This window comes from Lipotes vexillifer, unplaced genomic scaffold (genome assembly GCF_000442215.2).
Source record: "Lipotes vexillifer unplaced genomic scaffold, Lipotes_vexillifer_v1.1 scaffold513, whole genome shotgun sequence".
Lineage (NCBI taxonomy): Eukaryota > Metazoa > Chordata > Mammalia > Artiodactyla > Lipotidae > Lipotes > Lipotes vexillifer.
In genome coordinates, this window is record NW_006777952.1 from 1,687,938 (window position 1) to 1,701,001 (window position 13,064).

The following is a 13,064-nucleotide window of genomic DNA, read 5'->3' on the forward strand; positions in this document are numbered from 1 at the left end:
TATGTCTTTCCCTAAAGAACACAGACAGCCAATACTTTTTTACCAGATACTGAGAAAATCACTTATAAGTCTCAGGATTGACCAACTTCTGTGTATGTTTTCTAAATGTTTATACTAATTTGGAATCTAATTTTTACCAATGCATTTGCACAATAAAAAGGGGGAGGAATGACTATAGTAAATGAATTCAAGTAAGTCTAGACTAGGAAAACAAAGCTAGTGTTAAATATTAACATTAACCATATTAATACTAATTAATAATAATAATAAACATCAGGCCTCTCTGCTCCCTCAGGCAACACAAACACTTGCACATATAGTATTTCTCATTATTACTAATCAGTTTATAAAGACCAACAAATGTCAACTTTCTATGGACTATAATTAGGTTCAGAGATAACCCAGATCCCTGGGTTTTTTACTCCTCCTACTGTCTGCTGCCTTTTGGCTATTTTACCATCCATAATTTTCATGAGAGTGAGCAAGGGAAAAAAGAAAGGGTAATAAGAAGGAATTTAAAAAGCACTCAAGATAACACCAAGGAATTACAATCTGACTTGTTTTCTTAATACACGCTCTTCTTAACTGTAGTCATTTACCTAATCACGCCCAAGATTATTAGCAAATACCAAAGGCAATCTGCACTGTACCCCAGTAAAGACCCTATTAAAATACTCACCCGATCTGCAACAACAGCCTTTCTCTTACTGGCATCCCCTGATAATCCTGCAGAGAAGCAAAATCCAGCGTAAATACAAAGTTAATCCATATCTTCAGGAATGAAACTGCCCTGGTCTTCTACTGATAACCTATGCTAACAGTAGATATAACAATCCTTAGGTATCAAAATGTTGGATAATATGCCATAACAGGTACATCTCCCATCTATTGGACCAGACAGCTTATCAATATACTTCCCTTTTGTTCTAATAATAAATTGTCCTTATGAAATGAATTTTAAAAGTGACATTTAAAATTCTATATCCTGTATTCGTCATTAACCTTTTTCACTGAAAGTCTGTAAGGTTTGATAACATCTTGCTTATAAAACACTTGAACACTAAGTCAAAAGTGTTCTGTAAGTGATTAGTATTATGCATTTTCTCTGCTCCAGAAAAACAACACCTACTACACTGGTGTTCTGTTAACTTACCCACTACTGCTTTTGCTTTTCCTTCATGGAAAGACCATGCAAGAGCCAAGGCTTCTGTAAGACAGTCTTGTTTCAGGAGGTGATCCACTCTCTAAAATGAATAAATGAGAGAAGACAGACCCCTTTGTCTGACCAATCACCAGTCAAAATTCCTATTCTACCTAGTATCTTACCAGAAGTTGCTGCTTAGTAGCTAAAATTATTCCAATAACCACGTGAATATCTTATTTCCAAGAAAAACAATTTCTTAAAGCACTGGATAGTACAGCGACTGTATAGGCTAGTATAAGCAGCCACAAGGCCTAAATATGAAAAGAGGAAACAGCTAGAATGTCACTGTAGCAGAAAAAGCTAGTTATCACAACATCCATTCACTCCCTCCTCTTTCGTAACAAATCCCAAGTTTATTTGAGATAGCAATAAACCAGCTAAAGGACATTTCTAAGACTCCCTTGTAGCCACTTGGGGCCATGTGACTAAGTTCTGGCCAATGATAAGTGGAAGTGCTTTCTGGACCTTTCTGGGATGTCACCTTACAAGGCCGGGGCCAGCCTTCTCTTCTCTTTCCTCCTTCCTGGAATGTGGATTTAAAAGCTGGAACTCCAGCAGTCATATTGGAACATGAAATGACCTTGAGACTAGAATCCACACACAAGGATGGCACAACAGGGTAGTATGCCAAAGACCACGGAGTTGCCATACTAGCCACAGACTGCCTACCTCCAGATTGCTTTTACATGAGAGAGAGTTCTTTTACACCACTGGTATTTTGAATTTTCTGATATATGCAGCCAAACCTTATCATTAGTTATAGTCAGTTTTATCAAATCAGGTATATAATAGTTACAATGGTTTTGATGTACACTTCTGAAATTAAAAAGCACAAATCTAAATACTTTTTCTGCAAAGTAAGAACAAAAAACGTTAAGATGCTCTCAATTCAATAGTGCTAACATATAAAATTACTTTGAACTCACCTCTCTCCAGCTCCTCAGCATCATCACATAAACAGACTGGAAAACAAAGAGACGGAAATTAAAATTATCATCTTTAACAGACTTGTTTGAGAGACACATTTGTCTCAGTCCTACATCTCATTTTACATCTCTTTAAGTAAAAACATTTCATACTACAGTTAAAAGTATTTACTAAAGGGTCTTCAAGGGCCCACGTTAAAGAGTAAATCAAACATTTAAAGGTCAGTAAGTCTACAGTCCAAGAAGGGGAGTTAATTCCACGGACAAGGAGGAAGGAAAGTCCAATCTCCCAACATGTTTCTCCGTGCTAAGTTTTTTTTTAATTTACTTATTTTTGGCTGCATTGGGTCTTTGTTGCTGTGCACGGGCTTTCTCTAGTCATGGAGAGCAGGGGATACTCTTCATTGCAGAGTGGGGCTTCTCATTGTGGTGGCTTCTCTTGTTGTGGAGCACAGGCTCTAGAACGCAGGCTCAGTAGCTGTGGCTCACGGGCTCTAGAGCGCAGGCTCAGTAGTTGTGGCGCATGGGCTTAGTTGCTCTGCGGCATGTGGAATCTTCCTGGACCAGGACTCAAACCCGTGTCCCCTGCATTGGCAGGTGGATTCTTAACCACTGTGCCACCAGGGAAGCCCTCCATGTTAAGTTTTAAAAAAAAAAACCCACAGGAACAAATTGACATACAAAAAGTTCCTATTCTAAGTCAAATGTCTCAATGCGTTTTAATATACTCTAAGATGATCTAAGCTAAAGACATCTTAATTACATGTCAAATATTAATGATAAGGTATCTTCCTGGTCATGAAAACATAAATGTGAAGGAACATTATGAAAGTATCCCTCTGAACAAAGAAAACCAGAACCTAAACAAAAGTAAAAATACAGTATGTCTAGAAGTAGAGGAAATAAATTAATTAGTTGTAAAGCACAGAGAACTATATTCAACATCTTATAATAACCTATAATAAAATAAAGGGGCAATCTTAAAAAAAATTAATTAAAAATCATCTAACCCCTAAAAGTTTTCGATTACTGCTAATCAGTATTCATTCTGTAATGCACGGCCCTCTTTACCAGCAACCTCCTTCAGCCCCTACTAACCTGACACAAATGCACACCAAGTCACAGAGTGGAAGAACTTACTTTTGTCCCCAAATAAAAGATCTGACCACCATAGCTACTGATGGATTGATAACAAGCCTTCTCTCCAACCAAAGCCTAAAAAAAAAAAATTTAAAGGTAAAAATTACATGCATCAGGAGTCTCAAGTTTTAAAGAATGTGGATTACAGAGACAACATGGTTTCATCCCATAAGTGAGTGGGGGGAAATAAATGTCAGTCAAGTGCCAGTCTGTCAATGGAAGTGGCATAAAGGACAAAGTGCAAAAAGTAATTCTCTGCTTATATACGGTCTCTTTATTTTTCAGAGTAATGCGTAAAGGGAAGAACATGCCAACTTCTAAATGTGAAGCAAAATTGTTGCAACCTGCCCACTACTGGATGACAGGTAGTCCCTGCTTCTGGCAAAGAACAGGGCTAACTGAAATGGTACCTCCAAGTTCTTTGAAATAAATATCAACAAAAAACACAAGAGGAAACAGGAAGATAAAGCAGCATAGTATATGAAAGTCAGCACAGCCCAGCAAAATAGAAACGAAACCTACTGTCTGATAAATCTGGTTGCAAATTTTGGCTCTGTCACCCAATAGGTGACAGAGTTTAAACAAGTTTCAAACTTCTGACAATTACATTTTTCCATCTTTGAAAACCATGCAGTTTCTGGGAGGCTTAAATACATTAATATTTATAAATCTCCTAAAATACATAAGTGGTCAATACTGATAACTAGTAATTTTTCTTAACTTTTTATCATGAAAATTTAAAAATATATACAAAGGTAGAGAGAATAAAATAATGAACCCAATGTATCCAGTAACCAGCTTCATTAATTATCACTTCATCACCAATCTTGTTTCATCTATATTCCCACTGACTCCCCCATAACACAGTAAAAATTCTGAAGTAGATCTCAGATCTTGAACATCTCATTTACAAAAATTCAGTATATGCACAATAAATAAATCCTTTCTAACGTAACCACACAATTTCATTGACAGGCTTTCAAAAATTAACAATCATTCCTCCATGTCAAGTATCTGATCAGTGTTTGGATTTCAAATTGACTCATAAATGTCAAATGTTATTGAGGTTTCTGTTCTTTGTTTTGTTTCTACATTTCATTTGTTTAAATCGAGACCCAAATAAGGGCCACACACTGAAGCTGGCTGATGCATCTCTTAAGTCTCTTTTAATCTACAGAGTTTGCCTCTATCTCTCATCCTTTATTTTCCTTGAAGTTTATTTGTTGAAGACGCTGGCACACTTATTCCATAGAGTTTCCTACTATCTGGATTTTGCTAATGGCATCCCCATGGAATCTTTTAACATGTTCCTCTGCTTCTGTATTTCCTCCAGAAGATCAGAATCAGGGTTTTTTTTGTTGTTGTATGGTTTGGTTTTCTTGTAGTACCACTTTAAGTATGACGTTAGCGGTAGGATTTTTGTAGATGCTCTTTATTATCAGGCTGAAGAATTTCCCTTCTATTCCTAGTTTGCTAAGAATTTTATCACGGATACAGAATTTTGTGAAATGCTTTTCTACATCTTTTGAGATGGTATTATGACCTTTCTTTTACAATAAACTAAATCAGTGAATTACACTTTTTTTTAAAATAAATTATTTATTTTTGGCTGCATTGGGTCTCCGTTGCTGTGCACGGGCTTTCCCTAGTTGTGGTGAATGGGGGCTACTCTTCATTGCAGTGTGCGGGCTTCTCATTGTGGTGGCTTTTCTCATTCTGCAGCACTGGCTCTAGGCTCACAGGCTTCAGTAGTTGTGGCACGTGGGCTCAGCAGTTGTGGCTTGCGAGCTCTAGAGCACAGGCTCAGTAGTTGTGGCACATGGGCTTAGCTGCTCTGTGGCACGTGAGATCTTCCCGGACCAGGGCTCAAACCTGTGTCCCCTGCATTGGCAGGCAGATTCTTAACCACTGCACCACCAGGGAAGTCCCTACATTGACTTTTAAATGTTAAACCAGCCTGGCATGACTTGGATAAACACCATTTGACCATAATTACTCTTTTTATACATTGCTGGTTTCTATCTGCTACTATTTTAAGGATTTTTGCTTCTCTGCTCATGAGGTCATTGGTCTATAGCATTCTTTATTGTAATGTCGTCGGTTTTATTATCAGAGGTAAGCTGGTGTCATACAAAGAATTACGTGCTCTCTTTTTCTCTATTTTTAAAAAGATTTTTGTGTAAAATTGGTATTTTTTTCCTTGAATATAATAGACTTCACTAGTGAAGCTATCTGAGGCTGGACTTTCTTTTAGGAAATCAAGTTAATGTACAGCCACACAGAAGTACAACCACTTAGATTTTCACTTCTTGAGTCAGCTTTGGTAATTTGTGCCTTCCAAAGAATTTTTCCATTTCATCCAAAATTGTTTAATTTATTGGCATAAAGTTATTCATATTATCTTTTTAATATCTTTAGACTCCATAGCAACCGCACCTCTCTCATTCCTGATATCAGTAATTGTGTCTTCTCTTTCTCTGGATTAGTCTCACTGGAGGTTTATCAATTTTATTTATCTTTTAAAGAACAAAATGTATTTTATTTGATTTTCTCTATTGTTTGTCCATTTCCTACTTAACTGATACATGTTCATCTTTATTATTTCTTCCTTTTATCTACTTCAAGTTTATTTGCTCTTCTCTATTTCCTTAGATAGACCCTAGATAATTGATTTGAGATCTTCTTTTCTAATGTATTTAATGTTATAAATTACCCTCAAATTTTTTTCTTTTTTTAAAATTTATTTATTTTATTTTTGGCTGTGTTGAGTCTTCGTTGCTGCGTGTGGGCTTTCTCTACTTGCGGCGAACAGGGTCTACTCTTCGTTGCTGTGTACGGGCTTCTCATGGCAGTGGCTTCTCTTGTTGTGGAGCACAGGCTCTAGGCGCACGGTTTTCACTGGTTGCAGCACGCAGGCTCTAGGGCGCAGAGGCTTAGTTGCTCCACGGCATGTGGGATTTTCCCTGACCGGGTATGGAACCCGTGTCCCCTGCATCGGCAGGAGGATTCTTAACCACTGCGCCACCAGGGAAGTCCCACACCCTCAAAATTAATTTAATTATAGACCACAATTTTTTTCTGAAATACAGCTGATTTACAATGTTGCATTAGTTTCAAGTATACAGCAAAGTGATTCAGTTATACATATATATATATTCTTTTTCAGATTCCTTTCCCTTATAGATTTTTAAAAGATATTGAGTATAGTTCCCTGTGCTATACAGTAGGTCCTTGTTGGTTATCTATTTTACATATGGTAGTGTTTATATGTTAATCCCAAACTCCTAATTATCCATCCCCCTCTTTCCCCTTTGGTAACCGTAAGTTTGTTTTGTATGCCTGAGTCTGTCTTATAAATAAGTTCATTTGTATCATTTGTTTAGATTCCACATACAAGTGATATCATGATATCTGCCTTTCTCTGGTTTACTTCAGTCAGTATGATAATCTCTAGGTCCATCCATGTTGCTGCATTATTTCATTATTTCATTCTTTTTATGGCTGGGTAATATTCCATGTATATACCACATCTTCCTTATCCATTCATCTGTCGATGGACATTTAGGTTGCTTCCATGTCTTGGATATTATAAATAGTGCTTCTATGAACATTAGGGTGCATGTATCTTTTTGAATTATAGTTTTGTCCAGATATATGCCCAGGAGTGGGATCATTGGATCATATGGTAATTCTATTTTTAGTTTTTTAAGGAACCTCCATCCTGTAGCTGTGCCAATTTACATTCCCACAAACAGTGCAGGAAGGTTCCTTTTTCTTCACACCCTCTCCAGCATTTATTATTTGTAGAGGTTTTGATGATGGCCATTCTGAATGGTGTGAGGTGATACCTCATTGTAGTTTTGATTTGCATTTCTCTAATAATTAGCAATGTTGAGCATCTTTTCATGTGCCTATTGCCCATCTGTATGTCTTCTTTGGAGAAATGCCTTTTTAGATCTTCTGCCCATTTTTTGGATGGGTTGTTTGTTTTTTTTGATATTGAGCGGTATGATGGCCATGAATGGTGTGAGGTGATACCTCATTGTAGTTTTGATTTGCATTTCTCTAATAATTAGCAATGTTGAGCATCTTTTCATGTGCCTATTGCCCATCTGTATGTCTTCTTTGGAGAAATGCCTTTTTAGATCTTCTGCCCATTTTTTGGATGGGTTGTTTGTTTTTTTTGATATTGAGCGGTATGAGCTGTTTGAGACCACAGCTGTTTGATATGCTGTATTTTCATTTTCGTTTAGTTCAAAATATATTCTAATTTTCTTTGAGATTTCTTCTTTGACTCATGGGTTATTTATAAAAGTGTTACTTAATTTCCAAATATTTGCTGTAGTTTGTTTTATGGCCTAGCATATAATCTATTGGAAGCTCCATGTGCACTTGAAAAAGCTTGTAATTTGCTTTTGTTGGGTGGAATATTCTATAAATGTCAGTTAAGTCAAGTTGGTCAATGATTTTTTTTGCCTTCTATACCCTTGATGGTTTTGTCTACTAATTCTATTACTTACTGATAAAGGAGTTTTGAAATTTCCAAACTCTAATTGTGGACTTGTCTGTTTCTCCTTTTAGATCTGTTAGTTTTAGTTTCATATATTTTGAAGGTCTGTTATTGGGTGCTTAAACCTTTAAGATTGTTATGCCTTCTTGACAAATTAACACTTTTTTATCAATTTGAAATTTCTCTTTATCTCTGACAATATTCTCTACTCTGAAATCTACTTAATCTGATATTAAAATAGCCATTCTAATGATTAGTGTTTGTCTTTTTCCTTCCCCTTACTTTTAACTTGTGTCTTTGTATTTAATGTGAACTTTTTGTAGACAGCATATAGTTGGTTCTTGCTTTTTTTTATCCAGTCTGACAATCCTTGCCTTTTAAAAACTGAAATGTTTAGACTACTTCCATTTCCTGTAATTATTGATATAGTTGGGTTTAGATTATCTTATTGTTTTCTACTTGTATTACCTGTTCTTTTTTTAAGCTTTGTTGAATTTAATATTTTTTAACATTCCATTTTGTTGCTACCAGTGACTTATAAAGGTATACTTCTTTTTCAGTGACTGCTCTAGTGTTTACAATATGCAGCTTTAACTAATGTCAGTCTACATTTACATAATATTGTACTATTTGATGTATAATGTTAACAACCTTACAATAATATACTTCCTTCCCCCCACTCCCTGCTGTCATGTACTATTTTCGTCACACTATTACTTCTACATATCATAAACATTCCTTTTGTTTTAAACAGTCAACTGCTTTTGTTAAATGACAATATTAAGGTATAATTTACATACCATAAAATTCACTCATTAAGTACACAATTATTTTTAGTAAATTTACAGTTGTTCGACCATCACCAAAATCCAGTTTTAGAACATTTCCATCACTCCACAGAGATACCTTTTACCTATTTCCAGTCAACCCTCATTCCTACTCCTGGTCCCAGTTCCACTAATCCACATCTGGCTCTCTAAACCTGCCTTTTCTGGACATTTCATATAAATACAATCAAAGAGTATATGGTCTTTCCATATGGCTTCTTTCACTTAACACAGTATTTTTGAGGTTCATCCATGTTGTAGCACGTGTCAACAGTTCACCTTCTTTATTGAGGAATAGCATTCTATTACACAGATATGCCACATTTTGTTCATCTATCAGCTAGTGGACATTTTGACTGTTTTGACTTTTTAGCTATTAAGAATAACGTTGCTATGAACATTTGTGTACAAGTGTTTATGCAGAGATATGTTTTCATTTCACTTGAGTAGCTACCTAGGAGTAGAATCGCTCAGTCATATGGAATCTTTATGTTTAATATTTTGAGGAACTGCCAAAATGTTTTCCACAGTGGCTGCACCATAACCCACAAGCAAAGTACGAGAGTTCCAATATTTCTGCATCTTAATCAACATTTGTTATTGTCTGTCTTTTTGATTATAGCCATCCTAGTGGGCATGAAATGATATCTCACTGTGATTTTGATTTGTATTTCCCTAATGATTAATGATGTTGAGCATCTTGTCATCTGCTTATTGGCCATTTGTATATCTTCTTTGGAGACTGCTGCAGTTTGTTTCTGGTGAGAAATCTGCTCTCACACTTGTTGTTGCTCCTCTGCATTTAATGTGTCTTTTTACTCTGCCTGCTTTAATATTTTCCTCTTTCCAATTCATTTGGATCAATCTATGTTTATTTTACTTGTGCTTGGGTTCACCGAGCTTCTTGCAATTCTGTGTTTATAGTTTAGGAAAGTTTTTGACCATTATTTCTTTAAATTTTTTTTCCTCCTCTCCTTCAGAGATTTCAACTACACATTTATTAGGCTAAGTGGTGCTGTCTCACTGCAGTCACTAACACTAGTGTTTTTTAAATTTTTTCTCTCTACTTCATTTTGGATAGATTCTATTGCTGTATCTTCAAGTTCACTAATATCTTGAAAACTATTGTTTTTTGTTTTTTGGGTTCTTTTCCTGATTTTTTTTCCAGACAGGAGAGTAAATCCAGTCCCCATTATTCCATCTTGGCTGAAAGTGCAAGTTCAAAGTCTATCAGTATTTTTAATAACCACTCAGACAAAAGAAAATATCTAAGTGTGGGACAATAATTATTCTTACTTTAGTGAATTCTACTGCATTACCATTTCTTCTCCTGGATTCTCCTGGTTTCTAAATTCTGAAAATATATATGGAAGACCCTTTCACATATATTTATGCTCTAATATCTCAGGGAGATTTGAGCAATGGCTAGATATTATACTGCAGACACTCATTATATATGACCTTCATTACTACTTTTTTCAAGAAATTATCCAGAGAAGACTCCAAAAGTCTAAATTTCCTGCTTAAAGATTATTGGCTTAGGAAACATGAGATCACAATTCAAAGTAATTTAACTGTAAACTACCTGTGTAAACTGCTAAAGGCCATTACTGTCATTGCTTAAAATATAGTAAAATTAATACTAAGGTCATAACTTTTGTGTCTTCCTTCTCTGCAGGCTCCTACATTTCATCTATTTCCTATTCCTCCAGAATCATCTTTCTTTCTCTCAAAGCGATCTTTGCCTTTTAATGGCTACAGCCTCTATACCTGTTCCAGCCTTTACTAATCACCCAAATATTTCCAAAGCCTTATAGGCTACCTGTCTCTCTAGTCATTTATTCCTTAAATCTATCAGGCTTGTTGTCAACATAATAAACTTTCTAAAATACCTTGCTTTTACAATTTCTTTCTCATGAACTTTCAATTTCATTTCATTATTTCAGTATGAAAGTTAAAATTCTTTGCTATTAAATTAGTCACATTTCCAAGTAGAAGACAATAGGAATTACTGTTATAGTTCACATTCCTGAATACTTACAAACACACTCACATCCACTTCAACCTAGTTAGTGGCTTTTTAAAAAAAAAATCTCAAGACTTAAAGATAACTCCTCAGAATTCCTATTTCTAAAACAAAACAACAACAAAATACCAAGTTTATCAAAGCAATACTAAGATAATGGATTACCCTTACCAGTGCCTGGCTCACATTTCCTCCAGTGGCTAGAGATTTGAAATGGCTGCTATTATAGACCAACTGAACTTCTGAGATCTCCACCGTTTCCAATTCCTCTTGAGTTTGCCGATCAATCACATGCAACTTCTCTACACTGTCCAAGAGCACAATCGTGCGTGAGTTTATCCACTGTAATTCAAGCACACAACAACACAAAAGTGAGGCCCATCCCACACCATCATCCGGGGCAAAAAAGCTTGGCAACTCACTTAAATGACACTGACGACCTTATCCATTTAATTAATAACTTGATGACACCACAATCACAGCAAGATTGCTGTGACAACCCAGAAAACGACAGGTGCACAGCGTAGTATTGAGTTTTGATGGTGTTAAAATGACTCATAGTGTAAAAGAAGGCTAACTAAGAGCTCTAATAGATATTATGGGATATACTGTTTTTTATCAATGTTTTTGAAAGGTACATCGGCACAATGACTTAAGCAAAGTGACCAACTTCGCATTTCTAGTGTTTTTGATATTAATCAAACGAAAGGGCAAATGAAACCTCATAAACGTATCTGGTCAAAGAATGATTGTTACCATTTAAGTAATTCATATTTTAAAATACAAGCTATTTAAAATATATATTTCCTTCAAAACATACCTAAAAATTATGGCAGAGTTCTTTGCTCTATTTCTCTATATATTCTGAATATTCTTTAATTAGTACTATAATAATATTAAAAGTAATAACAATAATAATGTTAAAATCTTCTGAAGGATACCATTTTGATTAATTTCTTGGGTTATATATAAGATTTCTTATTTTCAAATTTTTTTTCTTTTTTTTTTTTGCAGTACGCGGGCCTCTCACTGTTGCAGCCTCTCCCATTGCGGAGCACAGGCTCCAGACGCGCAGGCTCAGCGGCCTTGGCTCACGGGCCCAGCCGCATGGCGGCATGTGGGATCTTCCCGGACCAGGGCAGGAACCCGCGACCCCGGCATCGGCAGGCGGACTCTCAACCACTGCGCCACCAGGGAAGCCCCAAAATATTTTTTTGAAAAATCTCAATCCCTTCCCAAGAAATAAATGAAGTCTTAAAATCTGCTCAATTAGAATTCTAAATTAGCCAGAACAAAGTACTTCCCCTCTACTTTCTCTCTCTGGTATTCATTTTGATTTATTTATATGAACTCTTCCCATGTTATCAGAAATTATTTGCATAATATCACATCAAAGACAATCAAGTTGAAAATGGATCAATTTTCTTTTAACTATGTTGACTATATACTTTAACACTGTGTTACACAGGAAGGGTTTGGTTTTCCAAAAAAAAACTGTCCCTCAGGAAACAGACACTCAAATCATTTACAAAGAGCTTTTGTAAGGTGCTCTCTTGATTACTTTACTTTGAGAAACAAAGTATCATTTAGGAAAGACACATTATTCAGCTCTGTATAAACTCAGTGCTAGTTTTTAGATGTTTTCAAAGGTCACCTGGTTAAAAGAGAAAGAATGAAAAAAAAATGTTAGCAGGATTAGCAATTATTCTTGGGATTAGATCCTCACAATTTTAAGTGTTAACACATTGTAAACAAGCCTTTTAAAGGTAATTTACAAAGCAATGCAGTTAGGGGTCACATCATGAATAAGCCACAGGACAAATGAAAAACACCAACTGTCCTACTATTAGGAGAATGGCTACCTGTAGTTGGGAAAACTTTTTCCAGGGACAGAATCATATGCAGATTTTTAAAGTGCTGTATCTCAAACATCTTAAATGGAAGCAATGATGATGAATTCTAGAAAACTGTGTTAGATGATTTTCAACAAGGGGTTCTTGTTGAAACCCTTGTTGACAAAAACACTGATGTCTTATACCCGTGAGAAGAGGTTGAACAAAATTATTTCATGAAATGTGTATGAAAAAAAAGTATTATTTCTAAATCAAGTCTGTATATGAGATTGAAAGGCAATGTCCAAATAAATTAATAAATCATCTATTATAAAAACTGATGCAAAAAGAAATATCTCTTTTTTTTAAACCAAAAGTTTCTCAGGACTGAGATGCATAGTAGAGAGAGAACTCTGAAAAGTTTTCAGCCACAGATAAAGAATAGCTCCTGAACTCCTGAACCAATTAGGACATACTCAGAAGTACAAAAATGTTTTAACAAAGAAAGCCTGGCAATGATCCTGAAGAAATGATTCTGATCTCCCCTTTGAGCTAATCAGGACATTAAAGAAAACTTTTACTGATCCTGCCAGTGTTCA

General features: G+C 35.6%; 1 protein-coding gene across 2 annotated transcripts in view; it reads right to left on the minus strand.

Annotated features, from left to right (window-relative positions):
* VPS8 (VPS8 subunit of CORVET complex) overlaps window positions 1-13,064 on the minus strand; it is a 282,734-nt gene that overhangs the window by 225,423 nt on the left and 44,247 nt on the right. For both annotated transcript variants that reach the window (XM_007451396.1, XM_007451397.1), the window contains 5 exons: window positions 10,805-10,975; window positions 3,271-3,345; window positions 2,131-2,166; window positions 1,154-1,244; window positions 680-726 (listed from right to left, as the gene is read on the minus strand). In XM_007451396.1, coding sequence (XP_007451458.1) covers window positions 680-726; window positions 1,154-1,244; window positions 2,131-2,166; window positions 3,271-3,345; window positions 10,805-10,975 — 420 coding nt within the window. The remainder of the gene's footprint in view (window positions 1-679; window positions 727-1,153; window positions 1,245-2,130; window positions 2,167-3,270; window positions 3,346-10,804; window positions 10,976-13,064) is intronic.